The following is a 25,452-nucleotide window of genomic DNA, read 5'->3' on the forward strand; positions in this document are numbered from 1 at the left end:
GACCATGAGGATCTGAAACACATTTGGAAGGATAAAACTGTACTTTATGTATTAAAATCGCTGTTCCTCTTACTTTACTATTGAAGTGGGAATGAAAGACTTGTCCAATCCATGTTTTTTTTTAGTCTTATATGATCTGCTACCTGTAAATGTGTTTCTTGCAAGAATGCTATTTCAGTATTCAATTTTCTAAGATGAGCAAAAATACAAGCTCTTTTATTTGGCCCATTCATACCTTTAACTTTCCAACTAGTGAATCGAATGGTAGACCCTCCTGTACTATTTGAATCAAACATTAATCAATAGTTAGGTTATAAAGAATAATGAATAAGACCACGTCTCTGATGCATGACAGGCGAGTAAAGAGAGAGAGAGAAAAAAAATTCAAGTATTTATAACCTTTCTCCACTGTCTCAAGAAAAAAATAAAATGATTACCCATCATCCTTGGCTCAAAACGGAGACACTGAACGTAGAAAATAATTAAATAAATAGTCCAGGAAATCCTAAACATTGATACGTTGCTCGTAGAACTGTTTCGCCTCCTCCAGTGTATTGAACGTGAAAGTTTCTTCATTAAAAGTCACTCTCAGACGAGACGAGTAGAGCAATTGGAATTGAATGTTCTTTTGGTAGAGTGATTGTTTAATGCCACTGTAAGACACGCGTCTCCTTGACAGGATAGCGCTGAGATCCGGGTAGATTCTGATTGGATTCCCCTTGTATTTTGCTGCATGTCACCTTGACCATGGCAGTAATTGCTCCTTTTCTTGGAACCTGTGAAAGCACACCACAAAGGGACGTGGTTTACGGCCATCAGCTGGCTTTTGACCGGGTGATCGATGCGCTCTCTCAAGTGCTGGTGGCTTGTCGAAGACTTCCGTGCTCGTCATCTCTAGCAGCATCTCGGCAATGAACGTAACGGGATCATGACCGTTTTCGCTCCCTTCCGGAACGTTCACAATCCTCAGGTCAGCCCTCCGCAATCTCATCTACAAATCTTCAACGCGGTCAAAGAGAGATATATTCTGCGCTTGCAAAGTTTTTATTGTATTTTCGGCCACTGCCAGCTTTTCGAAATTCTCCCCAGCCAGGGATTCTGTCGCGGCCAAGTGGCTTTGAAAGCCATCCACAGTCTCTTTCAGTGCATTGACAGAGCTTTGTAGGACCAATAGATTCCCGAATCAAGTCAGAAATGTCTTCCCTGATACTAATGCGCTGTTTAGTTAATTCAGAAATCAGCTGGTCCATGGAGACAGATTCAAAAGTTTCTGTCATGGTCTGTTTTTCGAGGTTGGAGGTAGCGGCGATGGCTGCCAACTTACCGGCAATGCTAGCAGTAGCTCTCGTGGTCTTTGGGGCTGAGGAGTGCGGTTGCTTCTGCTTAATGTGACTCATAATTCACCAAGCGATGTTCTAAACACGGATATCAGCAATGACTGACGCTGTATGGCGTGTAACAAGTTTAGTTTGAAAATGTAGGTTGGGAGCCCTTCTTCCTTCGACCTCACACCTTCATGGCTATACCGTAAGTCCATCAACAAAACAGATTATTATCATAAAAATCAAGTTGTTTGTAGGCACATTTCAAATTTCATGTCTATTGTTTTTTTTAATGGCTGGTTGCTAATTTATAGATTTAAAGCCATGTTTTTATTTAACAGTCTTCAAAAATGAAGCTGTCAGACCTGCATTGTCCTGAAAGTTCTCCTGGACTTTGGGAAGAACTGGAACTTCAGACACGGTGATTAAAGCAGATCTGATGTGACAGAAAATAAATATCAAACATATTTAATTGCAGATTTTTTATTCCTTACAATTTCACTTAGACTTTAAAGACATGTTTATGGAAGGAGTCTCCAGTGTCAGTGCTTTGGAATGGTCAGAGTGAAGTGTTTACATACAGAGAGAGAGAGAGAGAGAGAGAGAGAGAGAGAGAGAGAGAGAGAGTGAGTGAGCGAGAGAGCGAGCGAGCGAGAGAGAGAGAGAGAGAGAAAGAGAGAGAAAGAGAGAGCGAGCGAGAGAGCAAGCGAGAGAGAGAGAGAGAGAGAGAGAGACAGAGAAGAAGAAGAAGACTGAGACTAGAACAAGAACTACCATATTGCATGGACGTTCCAGCACATTAAATATAACTATAAATGGATAAACTGTAAGTTGTTTAATTTAAAACTGTTGTGATGTTCTAGAAAATGTTGCTCTAGAAAATTGTTGTTCTCCTTTAGCTAGAGAGCTTTACTACACACTCTTACACACTTTACTACACACTCTTACACACTTTACTAGACACTCTTACACACTTTACTAGACACTCTTACACACTTTACTACACACTCTTACACACTTTACTACACACTCTTACACACTTTACTAGACACTCTTACACACTTTGCTAGACACTCTTACACACTTTACTACACACTCTTACACACTTTACTACACACTCTTACACACTTTACTACACACTCTTACACACTTTACTACACACTCTTACACACTTTACTACACACTCTTACACACACTTACACTTACACTGGTATCCAGAGAAAAGAAATGGACATCTATGGAAAATGTTATTAGGCGACTTTCTGTACATGCAGTAAATAAATTCCTTTTTCCCCATAAGGTTTTTTTTTATTTTTATTACTTTCTTAAAAATGAATATTTTTCTGCACGTAAGCCTGAAATAGCATAATAAAAGTTTAACCTGTTATCGCACACGAACGATCGGACGAAATTGTATACAAAACAAAAAGTGATACAGCTCCCACATACTTTAACACACAGGGGTGAGCCTGGTCTCATTGGAAAGAAGTGATTCTCTAGTTTCAGATACAAGTGTCAGATTGATTCTAGGCCTTACTGACACAAAGTTACAGAGGCTAGAATGGAAAATTTTGATTTTCGCCTGAGGTTTTTAATTTATCTTATTTCTCTGGAACATGTTAGGTAACATTTAACACCTGAGGGTCATAGCCACATGTCTTGGCTTTCACCAAAAAAAAAATCAAGTCAAAAGACCCAAAAATGGCTTCAATAACACTATTTTTCTACGGACATGTCCATCCGGTCATGTGTTTCTTGTTTACTTGTTTACTGTATAACTTTGAATTAAAAGACTGCATGCTCAGTTTAAATGGCCAGAAACCAGCACAGCCTCTCTCTCTACTATTCTGCTGTGTAAAGAGGCTGTAACCTGACACCCTGAGCTGTGAGAGTGTGAAAAGTTCAAGGATTGCGCAATAAACCCATCGCGCACGATTTTCGCGCAGAAGCCAGCATTAGAGAGGCGGGTCGTGGCATACCGTTGGAATCGTCTCCTTATTGGCTAAAGAGCTGTATAGGTCCCGGCCAATTTCATTGCTATTGGAAGGAGTAATTGTCAGTCAAAGGCGGGTTCCCAAAAATGATGTCTGACCTCATTGGCTTCTCAGCCGTCTATCTCTGCAATACAAGCACCGATTGGCTTAAGTGAGGGCTTGTTTGATTCGTTGCGCCCTGGGCTATAAATATGACGTAAATTTAGAATTTTTGAATACCCCAATGAGAAGTTAGAGCCGAAACAAAGATGGTGGCGCACCACTGTTTCCAATTTTTCGGAATATTTGCGGCGCGACCAAAGCGTTTTGGATTAAAAGGCTTACAGATTTCAGTTCCTTGGACCTGTGTGGATTTTTGTGGAATATTTGTTTTGGAATATATTACCCCAGTGAAGAAAGGGATGCGTCTAAAGGTAAGGAAAAACTGGTCTAGCGCCACCTAGGTCAGTTTTCTCCCAAAAATTTTTTCTAAGAGTATGACGGCTATGAATCATATTATGCTTTGTGCGTGGGCTTAAAAAAATATTGAGAGTATAAACTTTACTAGAAACATAAGTTTTTTCGTGTTTTTAGAGGATTTAATGCTTAAAAGTTACAATGAAATTATGCAGCTTCAGCCCCTAGCGGTAGTGTTCCACAGGTGGAACGGTGTTCAATAACAAGCTGTAGAATAAGTTTGCTGCTTTTATACATTATAGAGCTCTTTTATTTTTCCTGTTTATATATTTTTACCCTAAATGAGGAGCCTGGAAACCTCATCAGCTGCAGAGTAGAGCAGCGGCCCTATCGCAGAACACTTACACACACACACACACATACACACACACACACACACACACACACACACACACACAGGGTTCACAAAATTAGCCATGTATTTTTGATAAGAAATGTTGTAACTCCTCTTCATGTGCCAGAATCTTCATCATCTCCTCCTCCTCTTCTTGGAGGATTCTGTGAGCCTCTCGCTCTCACCCTCCTAAAACACACACATGGGGCAAGAGAGGTTTAAACCTGAGGGCAAATGACACAAAAAGGAGACATTTAGTGTAATATTTGTGTGTGTGTGTGTGTGTGTGTGTGTGTGTGTGTGTGTGTGTGTGTGTGTGTGTGTGTATATGTGTGTGTATGTGTGTGTGTGTGTGTGTGTGTGTATGTGTGTGTGTGTGTGCCCCTTAGTTCACATGTACATCAGATGCTTAAATGTTTTTCAAATGAAAATGTTTTATTTATTTCTAAATCTATATATTTGTCTGTAATTAATTATTTATTAATATTTGTAATGCATATATTTAATGTTCTTTAATTTAAGACCCCATTTCCCTTGGTATCTTTTTAATTTGAATGACTTTGTGCTGCTAAAACCCTATATTTAATGACTTTGTTCTGCTGAAACATTAGTGTAGCCCAGCTGGGGTTATATTAAGTATCATTTCTTTTATTTTCATGTAATGGGGCATTTATGATTGTTTGTGGTTCATATAATATCATAACTGTGTCTTTGTGATAAAATAATTGTGCACGTCCCCTTTAAGAGTTTGTTAGTAATACACTGTCTAAAAACGTGGCTTTGCCCAGCAGGTTAGTTCATTTCTTTCTGATTGGCCCTTGTCCTTCTTATTCCCGCCTCTGCAGGTATACTGAGAATTATGATTGGATGAAGGGGTGGAGTTTAGAGCTGCAGATCGGTGTGAGAGGTTTGTTGTTTGTCTCCTGCGAGTTTTAAGGCTAATATATAGAGTAAATAACCACTGACAAAGTGTGTTAAAGCGTCTGTATTTGTCTGACCGAGTGTTATTACTACTTTTATTTGTGTATATAATGTGTACAAGAGTAAAGTTTACGACTTGTTTCTTCTGAGTCTGCTGCACAGACAGCCGAAGCTACGCTAATTCTCCTGACAATCTGACTGCTTTCCTACACGTCCTAGGCTATTCCGTGCTGACGGCCTGCACCCCAGCAGAGTTGGAGCGGAGATCCTCTCGGACCACATCTCCAGGGCACTGAACACCTTCTGACTGGTAAACTACTCTTTAAATTTAAATCTTAATAGCCATCCTTCACCTCAGCACTTTGACACAGAAAATGCACACATAGCTCACCCCATAGAAACTGTGTCTGTTCCCCGAGCAGTGAGATCCAAAAGTAAATACACGAGAAGTTCTCGAAATAATCTTACTGTAATTAGACCAGAAAAATGCCAAAGTAACAAACAAAAACAGTTCTTAAGGTTTGGACTTCTGAACATTAGATCTCTTGCACCCAAAGCACTTATTGTAAATGAAATGATCTTAGATAATAGCCTTACTGCACTCTGCCTCACCGAAACGTGGATTAAACCAAATGAATACATCAGTCTAAACGAGTCTACACCATCAGGATATATCTATAAGCACGAGCCTCGTCTGACTGGTCGTGGAGGTGGTGGAGGTGGTGTCGCCACTATCCTTAGTGATTACCTCACTGTTACCCAGAGAACACAGCCTAGATTTAGTTCTTTTGAAGTGCTCGTCCTTAATGTTACATTATCGCACATGCACACGAAGAAATCCCTGATGTCTCTTGCTCTAGCGACCGTGTACAGACCCCCAGGGCCCCAGACCCCCAGGGCCCCAGACCCCCAGGGCCCTACACAGTTTTTCTTAGAGAATTCACAGATTTTCTCTCAGACCTATTGGTTAACTTTGACAAAGCATTAATTGTAGGAGACTTTAACATTCATGTTGACGACACAAACGACGCTTTAGGACTCACATTTATGGACTTACTAAACTCACTTGGGCTCAAACAAAACATCACTAGTGCAACTCATCGACGTAACCACACACTAGATTTAATAATATCACACAGAATAGAAGTCACTGATATAGATATCATACCTCAAAGTGATGACATCACAGACCATTACCTCATAATGTACACACTACCTATAGAACAGACTGTGTCTCACCACGTTATCGACTCGGTAGAACCATTATTCTGACCCCTAAAGACAGATACACAAATAACCTGCCTGATCTGTCTGGACTTCTTACTGTACCCTTAAACCCAAACAACCTACGATGAAATAGCCACAGTGTCCAAATTAACTCAATGCCTTAGAGAGATAAAAGACTGGATGAGCTGCAACTTTCTGTTATTAAACAGAAATACTACTCATGGGTCCAAAAACCAGTGCACAGAAACTCTCACAACTTAACTCCCATTTAGAGGGATGTACTGTTACTAGTAGCTCAACAGTGAAAGACCTGGTGTTTATTAGACAGTAACTTGTCTTTTAAAAATCATATCACCATATTACAAACACAGCCTTCTTCACCTTAGAAATATCACCAAGCTGAGAAACATCCTGTCTGTATCTGATGCTGAGAAGCTAGTTCATGCGTTCATGACCTCTAGACTGGACTATTGTAATGCATTACTAGGTGGTTGTCCTGCATCTTTAATAAATAGGTTACAGTTAGTCCAAAATGCAGCTGCCAGAGTTCTCACTAGGACAAGAAAGTATGACCATATAACCCCAATGTTATCATCTCTACACTGGCTACCTGTTAAGTTCAGAACTGACTACAAACTGCTGCTACTTATGTACAAGGCTCTTAATGGTTTAGCTCCCATGTATCTAACTAGTCTTCTAACACGTTACAATCCTTCACGCTCTCTGAGATCACAAAACTCAGGACTTCTGCTAGTTCCCAGAATATCTAAGTCTACTAAAGGTGGTAGAGCGTTTTCTTATTTAGCTCCCAAACTTTGGAATAGTCTTCCTGATAGTGTTCGGGGCGCAGACACACTTTCCCAGTTTAAATGTAGATTAAAAACTCATCTCTTTAGTCAGGCGTACACATAATACATCCCATAATATCATGCACCAGTACATCAGACCTGCACATTTTTATGAACAGCAGATATGTTAATCCCTTTCCACTGTTTCTCTCTTTGTACCCATCCCGAGGCATCCAGACACTGTACCAGCTCCCAACGTCCTCTGTGGGACGAAGCCTTTGGACGTCCACTGAGCCGAGGCCGACTCTAAGAATCCTGAGACATCTCCAGTTAGACTCTGTGGTACTCAGGAGATCAGAAGTCCTTGAACCTCACACCAATACAACTGACTGTATATTACAATCACACCCCCAGTGTCACCCATATGAGGATGGGTTCCCCCTTGAGTCCGGTTCCTCTCAAGGTTTCTTCCTTTACCAATTTAAGGCAGTTTTTCCTTGCCACTGCTGCCTGAGTCACCTCAGACTTGCTCATAGGGGAATAAATACATACACACTGTGAACTATATACATCTAATAATAATCTAGAATTTTTATTCTGTTAATTCTTATTTCTTTTATTATTCGTTAATTCCTTTATCATTAATTATGTTTACCTTCTGCTCTGTGTTTATGTTCTGTAAAGCTGCTTTGAGACAATGTCTATTGTAAAAAGCGCCATACAAATAAACTTGAATTAAATTGAATTGAAAGTGTGTACACACACATATACCTATATATTACCTTATAGCCTACACATATATACACTACCTTATAGCCTACTGCATGTAACACTGCTACAATTCTGTGTGTGTGTGTGTGTGTGTGTACACATATATATATATATTACCTTACTGCATGCTAAAGTGCTACAATGGTGTGTGTGTGTGTACACATATATACACATATATATATATATAAAACCTTTCCTGATAGCCTACTGCATGCTAAAGTGCTACAACCCACATGGAAAGAACCTGTATAAACATATATGTTTCAATATAGGTTTTTGATTTATGTGACCTACATAAAATTGGCTGTTTTCCTATATTATATGTACATATATACGCGCATACATATACCTATATAGGTACATATATGCACGTATATTATGCACCTATATGTTCACCTATATAATAGTAAAATTAAAATCAGAAAATTCTAATTTATCCACACTGACACCAAAAAAAAATCATTTTATTATGGGATGTCATTGACTTGACATTCTATTGTTTACTAAGAATAGTCCCATAATAAAATGATTTGGTATCATTTTTGTTTTCCTCACTGCTGCAGGGGTGTGCATGAGAATCTGGGGGTGTGGCGTGAGAATAGGGGGGTGTGGTGTGAGAATCTGGGGGTGTGGTGTGAGAATAGGGGGGTGTGGCGTGAGAATAGGGGGGTGTGTGACGTGAGAATCTGGGGGTGTGGCGTGAGAATAGGGGGGTGTGGCGTGAGAATAGGGGGGTGTGGTGTGAGAATCTGGGGGTGTGGTGTGAGAATAGGGGGGTGTGGCGTGAGAATGGGGGGGGTGTGGCGTGAGAATATGGGGGTGTGGCGTGAGAAAATGGGGGTGTGGCCATTGCAAAGGGGGGGTGTGGCGTGAGAATGGGGGGGTGTGGCATGTGAATATGGGGGTGTGGCGTGAGAATATGGGGATGTGGCGTGAGAATATGGGGGTGTGTGGTGTGAGACTGGGGGGGTGTGGCGTGAGAATGGGGGGGATGTGGCATGAGAATATGGGGGTGTGACGTGAGAATGGGGGGGGTGTGGCGTGAGAATAGGGGGGTGTGTGGCGTGAGAATATGGGGGTGTGGCGTGAGAATATGGGGATGTGGCGTGAGAATAGGGGTGTGTGGCGTGAGAATAGGGGTGTGTGGCGTGAGAATATGGGGGTGTGTGGTGTGAGAATAGGGGGGGTGTGCCGTGAGAATATGGGGGTGTGTGGCGTGAGAATAGGGGGGTGTGGCGTGAGAATATGGGGGTGTGGCGTGAAAATATGGGGGTGTGTGGCGTGAGAATATGGGGGTGTGTGGCGTGAGAATATGGGGGTGTGTGGCGTGAGAATAGGGGGGTGTGGTGTGAGAATAGGGGGGGGTGTGGCGTGAGAATAGGGGGGTGTGTGGCGTGAGAATAGGGGGGTGTGTGGTGTGAGAATAGGGGGGTGTGGCGTGAGAATATGGGGCGTGGTGTGAGAATAGGGGGGTGTGAGAGTGTGAGAATAGGGGGGTGTGGTGTGAGAATTGGGTCAATTGCTGAATGTGTGAGTTGCAGCCTTGGTAAATATGACAAAGAAGAAGTTCACACATTTATGAATTTTCACTGTTAATTTCTTGACAGGAATCTAAAATAAACAAAACTTACAAAAAATCTCAGATGATTTTTAAATCATACAGATTCAGAATGTTAGCAAGCTAGCTAACATGAGCTAATCTGACAGGATTTGTGAGACTTACTCTTGAGCTTAATCTGGTTTGAATAGCCTGTCTGAGTTCACATACACTCCAATCTGTTTAATAATAGGCTTAGATTATATACAGTACCAAGTTCCTGTGAATGACCTGTTACTACAGAAACTCTACTGTATTAGAACATTCGTACAAACTGATAATTGGCCCTGCAGTCAGCACTACTGTCAGAGCTCCAGGCCCTTTTTCACAAGCTGGCAGTGATGAATAAACTTCCCTAAAACACCCTCAACATGTATGAATAGCAGAGACAAACCTTGGCGAGCAACAGTCAGGCTGGTGAAGAAATCTGGGATGCTAGTGCCGATTGCCAGGACCGTGATGTCCATAATAACATCGGGAATGCCAAACGTGTACCTGATGATGGTCACCTAAAACAGTGTGCAAGCTAGGAGTTCGACAAACCAAGGAGCGATGATGAAAGCTGAGAGAAACAGAATAGGCTGCTATTCCACACTTACCATCCACACCATAAGGTAGGAGAAGACCGCAATCCAAACCGTCGAAATTTCCCAGCGAGGTCTGGAGCAGTTTGGGATGGTGAAGAAGAGCAGAAGCATCAGAGGCCATGAGACCAGCCATTTGGTCTTCTTCATACAGCCCTCTACATATACACACAAAAAATAAACCCCACAAACTTTACTAGCAGATGTTACAAGAACAACAAAGCAATGAAGGACAAAGAGCCAACACTGTTGCTCCTATCAGACCTGTAATGTAGGACGTTTAGGAGGACTTTCTCTTAAATATTACAACAGAGCAGAACTTCACAGTCTATCTGTTAGTTCAAACTGGTGCAGCTGTCAAAAAATTGTCATGATTCTAAAGGGCCATGATTACAAATATTAACAATGCCATAGTGATTGAAAAACTCACTCAAACCTGCTCACAACTTTACTTCAAATGGCTTCCAAACACTCAGTTAACCCTTTAAGACCTAAAGGTATTTTTACAATTAATTTTCCGCCTGGTTTTATTTGCTAAAAAGCTTGTAAAACATCAACCCTGTTGTACACAGACAATTGACACACCTCTTTTTTTCAAGACAAGTTGCACTGTCAGTATATTTGTGTTGCATTGATGTCACCTGAATGTAAAATAAGTTATGGGACCATAAAGGCAAATGAAAACATAAAACGGAAATTGAATCACTCAAATATTTATTGAAAACACAAATAAATAAAAGCTAAGCATATTTCCTCTGGAAAACAGTTTGTTCAAGTCTTAACACGAGAACTTGTACAGAACAAAAACTATTTACATTTTTCCAAAAAAAGTCCAGGCGTTTTTGGCCTCTTTGGATTTTGGATATTTACAGGTGCCAAGCCTCAAAACAGTTCCTATCAGGAATCACACAGAGGGCCACATCACAGGCTTTGCATTTCCAGGGGGTGGCCTGTTTGACCTGCCTTGTCTGTTTGCAATACACACATTGCCTTCTACCATAGGAGGCCTTCTTGCTGGTATCAGTTTGGTCAGATGTTGGCACAGGTACATGGTCACTTTGTTGCTGGGTGGGGGGAACAGCAACGGTAACACCACAGAGTTGGGCTGTCAGCTCCTCCAGAAAATCCCTGTGGGTCATGGGCTGTTGCTGCTTCTCTGCACAAACTTCCTTGTGAAGTAAGTAGCTGTTGGTCACAGCAATGTCCAAAAAATGGTAAAACAATGTCCTGTACCATCTCATCGTTTTATGGTGAACGGAGTAGTATTGGATGAGTTGATCAGAAAGATCAACACCTCCCATATGCTTGTTGTACTCAGTGACAGGGGTTGGGCATGGATTGGATTTGGTGTCCCAGCCTCCATCCTATGTTCTTACCCTTCTCTGAACTGTGTTGCCAGAGAAGGCCGGGTGAATTATGGAGCAGACAGAGACTTCCCGAGTGTCCATCCACTTTACAAAAACCAGAGGGTCGTCACGGATCCACCTGATGGTGCCCCTAGGATCCTTTTTGGTCATGGCATTTGTGGTTGTGCGGGGGCATCCTCATCTGTTGTCCCTGTAGGTGCCACATGCTTCAAAGTTCAAGCTGTAGAGATCCATGAATAGCTTTGGACTTGTGTAGAAGTTGTCTACATACACATTGTAGCCACTCCCTAGGGATGATTTGTTCATGAGGGACATAACGGAGTCGTATGCCAGTCCTACACCAGAAGCAAACACAGACTTCCCCGTGTATACAGCAAAGTCTAAAGTGTACCCAATGCTGCTGTCTGCCAGCACAAAAAGTTTGAAGCCCCACTTAGTTGGCTTCGCCTTCATATATTGCGTCATGCCAGTGTGAGCCTTTGTTGCCACCATCCTCTCATCCACTGAAAGGTTCTGCCGTGGGTGATAAAATGCTCTGCACGCATGTTTGATGTCATCTAAAAGGGGCTTCAGACGAAACAGCCGGTCATAAGCTGGTGTCCCTCTCTTCCGGTCGTTGTGGACATCTTCATCAGGGTCGCTCATGTGGATGTTCCAGGAAATGACCTGATACCTGTCACGTGCCATCACTGAGTGGGGAAACTGAGAGTCTTGTTGACTCTCTCTGTTCCATGATGGAGTTGGGGCTGCTGGCTGTGGTGATCTAGATCTCGACCTAGTGGATTCAGGACTCTGTCGACCCCTCAAGCTGCCGGATCTGGATCTTGACGGCGCTCTCCCTCATGACCGTGACTGCAGCCGTCCTATTACTGGCAGCTGCTGGGGTGCTGCAGCAGAAGTGGAAGGGCTCTCCACAGCGGAAGAATCGGAGCTTTCCTGTCTGGCTTGGGTGGGTGGGCTGGTGTCTTCATTATCACGACTGTAAAACAAATAAATAAAGCAAAATATTAGATCATACATATCAGATCAATGAGTGTTTTTGTATTTTATTTCAAACATGAGATAACAATCGCTGAGATTGCTACTGTACCCCCAACCCACTACAGCTATAAGGTGAGCAGTGTTGAAAGCCCTACCGCCACTACAACATCCATGAGACATTCTCTCCACAGCTAAAAGGTGTCACCATCTCTAGGTAAACTCTCTAAACCTCAGACAAAAAAATGGCTGAGACAAAGTGTAATCCACAACTCTTACTACTCTGTAACAAACATAGAAAAAAGAAATACTACTTTTACAGAACTTATTTTTACATATTTAGAAAACGGCAATATAATTATTATTATTATTATTATATTTAGAAAACGCTACTGTGTGCATTTCTATTTTATCATATTACTTTTTTTTTTATTTATACTTTTACAGTAAATAAATAAATATCACTTACTCTTCAGCGGGGTCTAGACCATCCTGGTAATCGAGTTCCTCATCAGTCAAAAAGCTCTCTTCTCCTGAATATTCATCATCCTGCATGGCTTCAAAAAAGGCCAGCGCTTGATTTGTGTCCATATATCTCCGACGATCCATTGTTCTCCGTGTATCCTCAAACTTTCTCCTCAAACTTTCTCCACAAAACTACTCAAAACTGCCGCGCGCGTCTCTCTCTCTCTCTCTCTCTCTCTCTCTCTCTCTCTCTCTCTCTCTCTCTCTCTCTCCTCAACACTACTTGCCGTGCGTCTCTCTCTCTCTCTCTCTCTCTCTCTCTCTCTCTCTCTCTCTCTCTCTCTCCCCACTATAACAGAGCTGGGGTTCATGCGTAATGACGCACACCAACGTGGCTGACGGATCAGCCTGTCATTGGTCAAAGCCTCACGCAAAGCGTCATGAGATCCAAAATGGCAGCTAGCATCAAGCTAGCGGCAAAAATGACAGAACGTTTATAAATTATGGACATCAAGTGGATAAATCTTGGATGTGAGCGTTTTGATTTATTGCTGAACAACTCTGAAAAGATGCACATGTTCCAGGCTGGATAGAAAACCTTCTGTAAAGGCTACAAAGACACCCCCGTGATGGCTAGCTCGTTAGCTTTCTGCTGGGAAAAACGGTAAGAAAATCGATAAAACTTTCATTAAATAATATAAATATTTATCGGAGGTCCCGTGTGACGTCGCGGACGATGCCGTCGGGCTCTGAGGCTTAAAGGAAGTTCTATCAGCTTGCACTCCTTGAAAACATTGCTTTATACTTGTCTTCTTATATACATTAGGTACAATGGGGGTGAGGCCATTTAGAGCTTTAAAACAAATAAAAGAACTTTGAATTGGACAGACAAGCAGTGTACTGAAGCCAGAACTGCGTAACGCGGTCACGTTTCCGTGCTTTAGTTAAAAGGCGTGCAGCTGCATTTTGAACTAGTTGGAGGTGAGACAAGGAAGACTGGCCAATTGTATTTCTATACAATGGATTTTTTAATAATAATAATTTTTAATTAAAATAAAATTAAACTGAATACAGTGGCTTCCACATCAATCATTTAAAACCTCATTTAGCAAATCCCTAATTAATCTTTTAATAAAATGTCAAATTTCATGCATGAGCATGTTGTGTTTAGGTGAACTCAGTTTTGAATTCAACATTTTTCACACAGAACACCAGAGAGAGAGCAGAAGGTGTGACACTCCATACTTTTGTCTTCTTTTCCACAATAATGGCTTCCTCAGTCTGTGCTGAAGCAGGAACGATTGACAGCTTTCCCTAGATTCATGTTTGTTTTTTCTTGAATTCAAGTGAATATCGGTTTCTCGAGCAGATCTTATAATCCAGAATGTGTGCTCATGTTTGACCTCAATAAGTTTCTGCCTAAAGCATTAAACTAAAAGAAAGAAACTCAACCAGTGTTGGATGTGAACTGAAGACATTTCCACAGTACAGTGAACAGATTAAATTAATCATCGTGTCATTGAAAGCTGGTGAAGATTTAAATAGAAAAAAACATTGCTGTGTGCTTTAAACTGAATCTTCCATTAATCCCTAATTTTATTCTCGTCATACTCAGCTATACCAGATGTCAAGATGGACAAAAGGTGCAGCATCTGTAGTAATGGAAGCAATTCCACATACAGCTGTTTGTAAGTAATCATCTAATTTGCATTCTGATAAACAGACCTGCCTCATCCATCATTTTTTTCTGGCTGGACTTCTCATCACCTTAAACTCACTTGCTGAGGCTGAGGATGGTCTGAGACAAACATCCTAAAGATCATCATGAGATAACTGTGGATGGTACCACAGAGAAACTATAACGATAGCTGTGGATGTTCTTCCTCTGATGGTGTCACAGCCGGAAGAGGAAGGAGACAGACCCGTATGCAGGATAGCTTCAAAGGAAAGGGGTTTAATAAATAATAAAGACAAAGACATAAGACGATAACAAAAGCAATACAAATGAAGACACTTAACAAAGACTAGACATGACGAGGGGTAAACGTAACTAATGATTCCGCGCTGCACTCGGCAACGCGGCCCACTTAAATATAAAAAGACACGATGACACAATAAGGATCAGGTGTGAAGACAGGGAGGGGCAGACGAAGGCGGGGCAGACACGTGATGAGAAAGATAAACAAAAAGGCACGTGGCCAAAAGTCCGGGTTGAGTCCTGACAGTACCCTCCCCCCTCGAGGCGCGGCTCCCGAAGCGCCAAACCCCGACAAGGTCCGGGGGGGGGGGGTGAGGCACACGGCGAAGGCAGATGGGGGAGTGAGGAACACGGCGAAGGCAGATGGGGGAAGCGAGGAACACGGCGAAGGCAGATGGGGGAAGCGAGGAACACGGCGAAGGCAGATGGGGGAGCGAGGAACACGGCGAAGGCAGATGGGGGAGCGAGGAACACGGCGAAGGCAGATGGGGGAGCGAGGAACACGGCGAAGGCAGATGGGGGAGCGAGGAACATGGCGAAGGCAGATGGGGGAGCGAGGAACACGGCGAAGGCAGATGGGGGAGCGAGGAACACGGCGAAGGCAGATGGGGGAGCGAGGAACACGGCGAAGGCAGATGGGGGAGCGAGGAACACGGCGAAGGCAGATGGGGGAGCGAGGAACACGGCGAAGGCAGATGGGGGGAGCAAGGCACACGGCGAGGCCGGTGGGGGGAGCAAGGCACACGGCGAGGCCGGTGGGGGAGCAAGGCACACGGCGAGGTAGGTGGGGGGAGCAAGGCACACGGCGGACACAGCCAGCGAGGGCCGAACGACGTCCACAGCCGAGCAGAGGGGCCGAACGACGTCCACAGCCGAGCAGAAGGGCCGAGCGACGTCCACAGCCGAGCAGAAGGGCCACGCGACTTCCATAGCCGAGCTGAAGGGCCGAGCGACATCCACAGCCAAGCTGGAGGGCCGAGTGACGTCTACAACCGAGCTGGAGGGCCGAGCGACGTCCACAGCTGAGCTGGAGGGCCGCACCTAACCCCGACGCACCGCTGCCGGATCCACGTCCCGATGACCAGAATATGAAGGGTGGGAGGGTGGGAAAAGTCCTTCGCCCTGGGCCTGCAGCACCCCCCGCGGAAGAAGTGAAGCGACGCCCTCCTCGGAACGGAACCGAAAGTGCAGCGACGTCCTTCACCGAAAAATATGCGGGGCGATGCCACAGGGCACCAAAAAATAAAAAAGGGGCAAAAACGGTATGGTGACATCCTCCGCGAAGGAAGTGAGGCGACGACGAGGGGTAAACGTAACTAATGATTCCGCGCTGCACTCGGCAACGCGGCCCACTTAAATATAAAAAGACACGATGACACAATAAGGATCAGGTGTGAAGACAGGGAGGGGCGGACGAAGGCGGGGCAGACACGTGATGAGAAAGATAAACAAAAAGGCACGTGGCCAAAAGTCCGGGTTGAGTCCTGACAGATGGCCTTAAGACTGAAATTGCTTAGGCAATGAAATGAAATGGCAAAATGTCTGAAAAATGTCATTTCATTTGGATATAATAGACTTGGATTTAAAGCTCAAGGTTTCATCATCTCAGAGTTTATCCTGCTTCTGTCACCTCTGGCTTTCTGATGAAGGATCAACTGAGATTGTTTAATGAGGTTTTAATTGTTTACTAAATGCACAACTCCAACTAATTATCTACCATAAGTGTGATTTGTTCTCCAGTTACAGAGAGGTACAGAAACATCACACCCGTTCCTTAGCTCTGTATGTTTCTTACTTGGTATAGAGAACGGTGAGGTCGGCGCTCCATTGTCCGTGGACTCCTTTGACTGGTCCTTGCTTGTCCCCTCACCCGGAACGTCCGTGGACTCCTTCAAATGGTCCTTGCTTGTCCCTTTGCCCGGATTGTTCGTGGAATCCTTTGCACCGTCCTTGCTTGTCCCCTCGCCCGGATCGTACCTTTATTCAAAGGTACAAAGTAGTTTGTTGAAACGCACAGAATCAGAGAGAATTATTCCATAACAAGACATGAAACAGGGTTTGGTTTGGCTAAACAGACAGGCTACTGAACTCAAATAAAGCAGAAATTAGCTTAAAAGAGTTTGTCTCTGAAGAAAAGAGAGAGAAAATGAAGAGAGCACACAAGGGATTACCTTTTCATCAGACTGCAGCAAAAAGCATGGATACACACACACATCCACACACACACACACAGATACACACACACACACACACACACACACACACACACACACACACACACACACAGATACAGATATACACACACAGATACACACACACAGATACACACACAGATATATACAATACTTAGACACATTATTATTATTATTATTATTATTATTATTATTATTATTATTATAACTGGATTATATAATTAATTAAAAAAGCTAGAACTTTGTGACAACTGTATATACACTGTTTGATACTGGCAAGGTTTTTTAAATTAATAATCATAACACAATAATAACTAAATGTACAGGTTTTGTGTTTTTATTAGTTCTCTTGATTCTTATTCATTCTCTCTCTCTCTCTCTCTCTCTCTCTCTCTCTCTCTCTCTCTCTCTCTCTGATAAAAAGAATTACAGGTAAATCCATTTTAATTTTCCAATACAAATCAATTCATAAATCCTTCTTTGGATCTCATTAACCTTATATACTATAGAACTAAAAGATGGACTTAAATGTCATTTAAATAGAGAGTGATGATCAGCCTGTCTGTTTAACCTTTACCTGAACACAGCAAAGGAAACGAAGGGTCATCGGAGACAGAAGCACAACAATCATTACCGTTCTCTCGCTCGTGTCCACTTGATGGTTCGTTCCCGAAAAAAGTCTGTATGTGGGAGTTAAATCTAAAACAGAAAACAAACAGAGATACACACAAAAAATCAAGTGTTAGGGGAACTAAAAAAATGTGCACTAAGTTATGGAATTATTTTTTACTGTTTGTAGAGTTTACATTCATCAGTGCCAACACACAGAGTGACGATGGTGAGTTTTCTTGATGCCGTGGCTCATTTTCTACCTCAATGAACAGCAAATATTTTCATTTTCAATGAAAATTCAAATGATGTAAACTCCCTTAAGCCTGTTTCATTATTGGATCAGAATTTTTATGATGAGCCAAATTTCTTCTCATCTTCAGCAAAATATCGTCCTGTCAGCTGTGATACGTTTTCGTATTCGACTTATAGCTGACTTAAACACACTCACTTCAAGTCCCAAAAACTTCAGGGCCCTTGTATATGAAAATTCTTAGAAAAGACTTGCTTAACATTCTTAGGATTGTGGTCGTTTCCCCGTAAAATTAAGGAGAAGATCCCAGTAAAGATAAAAGTTATTCATGAAGCATCTTAACCCTTAAAAGAGTGCTTAAGGTCAAAAAGTGTTAGACGTGAGGAGGACATTTAAGAGGCTTAAAGAGTTTCTTTATCAGAGGAGAAAATGGCTGAAAGGTGCAGAAATGTGTTGTATACAATATTTAATAACGATAGTGAGTTAATAAGATGATACAGATTAGATCTTGTAGGGATTATTTTATGTTGTGACATCATATTTTAACAATAACATCAACACAGTACAGAAATGCCAGATATTCTGCTGCCATGTCATTTAGAGATACACCAACATCTCAGAAACAGCCAAAATTCTCTCATTTGGAGCTACGACATTTCTGTGCTGTTTCATAGGTGTTTACATGAACAAAATGTATTATTTTAAATTTAATTTGTTAGAACATCTCTAATATGATCGGTCACGAAGGGAATCCCTGCATGATATAGCCTTAAATATCTTAACATAGAGACAACGTAATGGCTTATAAGAGACCAGATTTTAAAAGCGCTCCTTTTTATTAGACAACCAATCACAGGCTTCAAAAGAATGTGGCATGCCTAGTAACAGCGTTAAGCCCCGCCTCCTCTCTAAGATAAATGTATTGTCCTTGCTCAGAGATGCTCCGAGTTCGGTCCTGAATCACTCTTAACATAAGATTCCTAGTTAGAAATGTTTAAGCTATATGAGGAGCTGTCTGAGGTCATTCTTTATGAAGACGGGACCTGGATTGGCAAAATTGCAAGCACATGATTCTTTAAATTACTTACAATGAAGACATGTATGTAATTAAGGTGCGTCAAGTGTAGTGTGTCATAGAAAGTAATCAAAGAGGCTTTGGCTTTAGTGCACTGTGATATCACATGATGTCTTGGCCCAAATCTGCAGAAAGTCTGTGTTAATGCTCCACTAAATATCAGGGAATTTGCTTGATTTTTCATTAATTTCTGTGCTCACAAATCCTGGAGGGCCTTTTTATATATTTATACACACTCACACCAATCAGCTATTTCTTTAAAACCACTGACAGGTGACATTAACACAGAGCAACATATGGCTGGTCAAACTGTACATCTGTATATTGTTGCACAAATATTATATGTACACCTTTACTGGAACATATTTAATCAGAAATCATAACACATGCTGATGGACTTTAACCACGTCTACCTACTACACCTTAACACAGCTTCTTAATCACACCATCAACAATCAGCAGAAACACATCACACACTCACCATACGATCTTCCCATCATGGGTAATCTAGAGCAGAAAAAGAACAGAGTAAGATGACTAGAAATATTAGAGCACAAAAAGGAAGTCAAAGTGACATCACACAATGGTGTGTGTTCAAATGAGGTCTACAGATCTGATCAAACTGATGAAATGTGTGTATGTTTACTGAGATATTACTGAACACATGGAGTTCTGAATTTGTGTTTGCAGCAGAACTTACACCAATCAGTGCCACAACAGACAGCATGTATGTGACTGAGTCCCGAATCACAGCCCACCTCTTCAACAGCAGCACCTGACACCACACACACACACACACACACACACACACACACACACACACACACACACACACACACACACACACACACACCAGTTAATTCACATGATCATGAACAAAAACATGTGTATATAGATGCATAAATAAAAAAAAATCAATAAAAACAAAGCAGACCAGAAGGGAACAAGCCTAGACAACTGAATGGGAAAGAGATTCACTTCCTCTTCAATTCCTTTCTCTCTAAACTTTACTCTGGGACACAATTCAGTCCAAATTGGCAGGAAGGCTGTCTAGTCTAGTCTGTCTAAAGAACCAAATTCTTTAAAAGTTATTTTGAAAGTTATTCTGACTTAAAATGACTAATTTTAACTTTTTTCTATGCGGGTGACAGTTCTGAAAAAGCTCTTCAGTGCCCCCTACTGGTTCTGTTTAAGAAAGCACTGGATCAAATCTTTAAGGGTCTTTACTTACCATCACGTTGTTACATAGCAATTCAAGGAGCTGATTAATTAGTTGATGCTAATCTGTGCTAGCATGGCTATGAGACTGAGTTAGGGAGAAGCTGCTATATTGTACTGATTATACAAATACTAAGAAATTAACTAGACTAGAACACCGTTAACATTCCCGTTTAAAATCACATGTGCAGCTAAAGGAGAAAACACTTTATACAGAGACATGCAAAGCTGCAGAAATAAGGTTAACAAAAAAATTTTTTATTTCTGGACTTACGGCAGTCAATAGAAGAAAACCCTTCCACAAAAACACATCCTTCCCTGCAGCAACATGCATCAAACCAACAAACGGTGAAGTTTCTCCTCACACTGTCTCTGTTGTGTTTCGACTCCCGACATCACTCTGCCTCAGCCTACAACCTCCGTTTGATCTGACTGAGACTTTTTCACAGAAAGTGATCGTCACAATCACAATAATGGCAGCGATTTCTGTTTGAGGTTCATGTCGGGTGAAAGAACCACAACTAACAACCGCAGACAGACACACACAGACACACAGAAGAAGTACACACACGTGTCCAGCAGCAATCCCACACAGTCCAGTGATGAAGAGGATGTTGAAGAGTCCTGATCCAATGATGGTCTTTACACCAACATCCGCCTGAGTGAAGAACTCACCTGCAAATGTATATTAGATCTAAAATGTGTTTTTAAATTAAGCTCTAAATCACTATCATTTAACCAAGACACAGTTCTACAATGAGTAACATTACTGCATTTGTCTTTGTACAGCTTCTATTGTATTTTCATTCTGTTTGGTCTTCACGTCAGATGAAAGAACCGCAACTTAATTTAGGTAATAATGTAGAAATAAACTACATTGATATTGGTATTTTATTTCACTTTGTAGAAGCCAACATTCTGTTTTCCAATTTTCTGTTTTTTGCTTAGACAAAAATTTATCAAGAGTAACTTGTGAATAGAAATGTTAAGAGTGGAGTAACTGCCATATCACATGTAACTGCCATACAACGTACACATGGTTATCCTCACTGTAACATTGCTGTAGTTTCTACAGCAAAATTTTACAGTAATTTCCTGTTTTAACATTTTACAAGTTTTTACTGTAGTTCACAATGCATTATGAGTAAAACAAAGTATTACAGCTGTTAACAGTATATTTTCATTTAAACTGTAATTGAATTTACAGGCAGGAGGTGTTGCCACTGTATATCATGTGTTTTCACAGTAATTCATTGTGAAATGGCATCATGGGATTGAGCGGGTGTATTTATGTTTGAAATGGACATGAACACCGAAGAGTCATCATTCAAAATTGTTGGTAAGTTCACGTAAATCATTAAAATATAGTAAAATATTAAAATAATATACACTATTTTGGTCATTTAAATAGTGATATCTGGTATAAGCGACTGCTATTTCAAACATAACAGATGTTATTAATTTGTATTTCACAACAGCGTGTCATTAAGACGTAGCAAAATATAAAAGTTAATTGTGTACTTTATTTTAAATGTTACATTTGGTAGTTATGTGTCATTAACTTTAAAATGTTTGTTTCAGGCGGGAACAAGGCAGCAGAAAGCACGGGTCTTGGCTGGACTGCAAGGTGGTGAGACGAATCTTAAACGAACTTGAAGGTAAAAAAACAATTAAAAACATTGTTCATGCTGTGCATTTTATCATGGATGTGTGCTAAAATGTTTTTAGAGCATTGCAGTTAATTGAACGCGAAACTAAGTGCTTGTTAAAGAAAACTAATTACAAATAAACGCGCACGTTATTTGCTGCCAGTTTAGAAAATAAGATATGGTTAGATGGTGCGAATTTCTAGTTTATTTCGCCAGATTAAACTTCTTACTAAGGGCACGTCAAGGTGTTTGACATAATACCCGCGTTATATCTGAGTTGAATGTGCAGCAGTTTGGTGCCTGTGATTGCCTGATATTTCGACCAGAAACCTTTCATAACTGTAGCCCATATTATCATTTATTTTTAGTTCACTTTTTTCATGTAGTAGCGTGTAATGGTGCTTGCTTAGTATGTTATTTTGTATGTTACGCTTTGTTAAACGTTGACGTTAAACGTTGTTTAGGAATGTTTGTTTCAGGCGCGAGGTATGTAGAGTTTAACATACTACTTGTGTCATACTTAAGTTAATGTGAAACAATTTGAAGCCTGTTGTTGCCTGTTATTTCGACTTGAAATATTTCATAACATTAGCCAACATAGTCAGATGTAATTAATTTTCCAGTTTGTAGTTCACTTTTCACATGTACGTATAGGTGCTTGCAATGTTGTTTTAAACGTGAAATTTGGTTAGCTTGGAGTGTAATTAAGTTTAACATTCTTTTTCAGGCACGAGACAGCAGAGATCGCAACAGCTAACTTCATAGGACTGGTGGTGTGGGACAAATGAGAAAAGGTGAAAAACCCATTGTACACTGCCTTTTTTATGGATGGATGCTATATTTCACTATTGACTTTGCTATCGAAAAAGTATTTTTAGACGTGTATCACTGTAAGTTGTCAGCATGAGAGCAGTACTATTATAGGCTTTACTCAGCATATGAAATACACAGTAATGTTCCAAACTGTTCCTTTACATGTGGTGTACCTGATTGCTCCCGTGCATTCAAAAAATTTTCAGCATTCAAGTCTCATCTATACAGAGACCACAGAGGGTATCAGAGGTATCATAGAAGTGTCAGATTTGACCAAACAGACACAGCATTGACTTGCCAAATTGAAGTTTGTCATTTCACATGTACAAGCCTGAAGGACTTCATTAGACATTTAAGACCATATAGATGAAGGCAGGGAGATAAAATGCCCTTTTAAGGGCTGTGAGAGGACATTTAGTGTTAAATCTACATTTGCGTCTCATGTCTCAAGAACACACAAAAACAGTAAACCTGAACATCTACATGAAACTGTTTTTGCAAACTCATCACAACATGAGTGTCAGCCCTCTACATCTCTTGATGACAGTGAGGGGCCTGAGACAGGTGAGGTCTTTGTAGACCTCGATAGTGTAGATGAGGATTTGTTTCTAAAGAATTTGACTTTGTTTTACTTAAAACTGCAAGCAAAGCTTCTTTTACCTTCATCTGTTATTCAGACCATCATTGAGGAAGTCCAAGGAATTCATGATCTGGCCCAGACATATGTCTTCTCAAAACTCATAGACAGATTGTCTGAACTTGGGGTGTCTAGTGACACAATAAAAAATATAACTGAGGAACTCAAAAAGAATGATATACTTAAGGCAGGCAATTCTCTATTGCATACAGATCAATGTCACAAGACATAAGAACTCATTTAGTTATGTTGAGCCAGTGTCTGTGTATTTGGGTACTAATGACTCAGGGAAAGAATGCTTTGCGCAGTATGTGTCTGTGTCCCCTTTTTTTTTTTTTTTTAGTATTTTGCCGCTGTGTTTTAATTGTGTGTGTTACAGCGGATTGGCTGCGTGAGCGCGATGCGGTGCACCCAATACCGGTCGGTGCAGGGCGGAGACTCAGCGTACGGACACCGCCCCGGAAGAAGTCGGCAACAATAAAAGCGCGAACGTCGTATCGACTCATTGTTGGGTTGTTGGTTGGAGAGTTGTCGGAGAATTATTGGAGAATTGTTAAAGTGATCTGCTGTGTATTTTGCTGTGTGATTTATGTTCGTGGTGTTTACTACTGTTCTACGTACGGGGCTGGAAGAGGTAAGAAGGAGCGAGCTCATACATTGTTCACCACATGGTATACTTCCATGTCTAGTGACCTCAGGTAAGGGGCGGTGTCTCCCACTGTATTCTAGTTAGTGAGGGAAGTATAGCGTAGTTAGGATTTTGGTTTCACTTTGGTTTGTAGATGAGCGTGACTAATATAAAGCAGTGTTAGGTAAGCAGGTTTTGACTTTCTGTTTGTTTCTTTTCTTTGGCGCCGCCAAATTTCCAGTCCCGCCTTTTGTTGAAGCACAAACCATTTGTATATATGTGTATATTATTGTAAATTACCACTTTGTACAGTAAAGAAAAACCTCAGCACAAGCATTGTGTCCGCCCATGTCATTACCGTTGTCGGCAATTTAGAGTAATTATCACACTGAACCAGTTGGTCTATTCCATCCATTCACATCCACATTGGTCATCACTAGTTGCTGACTCCGAGAACTCCCTAGACGTAACTCGGGGTCGTAACAGTCTGTAAAGGAAACACTCAAAGCCCTTTTTGAAACAGATCACATTCTCGCCTACCAACCACTGATTTGTATGAGGACATTTGGGAAGGAGATAATATTTCCAATAGTACTTTATTTAAAACACACAAATCAGCTGTAGCCTTGATTCTCTATCAAGATGCATTCAAGGTTGTAAATTCTTTAGGGTCAGGCCGAAAAAAACACAAGATTTTGGCAGTGTATTTAACACTTGGTCATATTTTGCCATACAACAGATCTAATATTGTCCATATGCAGCTTGTACTGCTCTGCAGGGAACAAGATTTCAGACATTTTGGACAGGAAAGTTTTTAATCAATTGATTAATGACCTTAAATGTCCAGAGAAGCTGGGCATTGTACTGAAGGATGGTGAAGCTATTAAAGCGGCTTTGTGTGTGATAGCAGGAGACAATCTGGGGTCACACGGCATCGGGGGCTTCCAGGAAAACTTCAGCAAGAGAACTTATTTTTGTAGATTTTGTGACATAGATAGACAAACATTTGAGTCTAGTCCAATGTCAGCTGGATTAAAAAGAACAAAGCAGTCATATCAGCAGCACATTGATGACCTAAGAGAAAGCAATGCAGAATCAGTGTGTGGAATAAAATTTGATTCTGTATTCAACCAGCTGCATTACTTTCATGTCTGCCAGCCTGGTCTCCCACCATGTCTAGGACATGACCTTTTTGAGGGCATTGTTTCCTGTGACTTAGCATTATGCATTAACCACTTGGTAAACAATGAAAAACACCTCACGTTTATAGAACTTAATCGATGCATAATGAAGTTTACTTATCTTGGAAACGATGCAGATGACAAACCTCCTGAGTTTTGTCCAAACAGTAGGAAGTTGGGTGGGCATGCTGTCCAAAATTGGTGCCTTTTGAGGGTCCTCCCATGACTGATTGGAGACCAGATTAAAAGCCCAAGTGAAAGCAATGTTTGGAAGTTGATTTTGCTCCTGAGAGAAATAGTTTGTGTATGTGTGTTCTCCAGCTATTACTGCTGATCAGGTCGCTTATTTAGGTGTCCTCATTGAAGAATACCTCCAGTCTAGGGTGGAGATATTTCCAGAGTTCTCCCTTAAACC

General features: G+C 41.3%; 3 protein-coding genes across 3 annotated transcripts in view; 1 reads left to right on the plus strand and 2 right to left on the minus strand.

The window, feature by feature from the left end:
• The window catches only part of LOC113637319 (sodium/potassium/calcium exchanger 1-like), a 319,664-nt gene that overhangs the window by 243,916 nt on the left and 50,296 nt on the right, over positions 1 to 25,452 (plus strand). The gene's annotated exons all lie outside the window — the stretch shown is intronic.
• LOC125140923 (sodium/potassium/calcium exchanger 4-like) lies at positions 9,323 to 10,146 on the minus strand. Its single transcript, XM_047811833.1, has 2 exons — positions 10,010 to 10,146; positions 9,323 to 9,919 (listed from the first exon to the last, which is right to left on the minus strand). Exons 1-2 carry the CDS (start codon positions 10,142 to 10,144, stop codon positions 9,716 to 9,718), a joined length of 339 nt encoding a protein of 112 aa, XP_047667789.1. The 5' UTR covers positions 10,145 to 10,146; the 3' UTR covers positions 9,323 to 9,715.
• LOC113648638 (sodium/potassium/calcium exchanger 3-like) overlaps positions 17,653 to 25,452 on the minus strand; it is a 93,257-nt gene continuing 85,457 nt past the window's right edge. The window contains exon 6 of the mRNA XM_047811829.1: positions 17,653 to 17,673. Coding sequence (XP_047667785.1) covers positions 17,668 to 17,673 — 6 coding nt within the window. The 3' untranslated portion in view covers positions 17,653 to 17,667. The remainder of the gene's footprint in view (positions 17,674 to 25,452) is intronic.

This window comes from Tachysurus fulvidraco, chromosome 3, assembly GCF_022655615.1.
Source record: "Tachysurus fulvidraco isolate hzauxx_2018 chromosome 3, HZAU_PFXX_2.0, whole genome shotgun sequence".
NCBI lineage: Eukaryota > Metazoa > Chordata > Actinopteri > Siluriformes > Bagridae > Tachysurus > Tachysurus fulvidraco.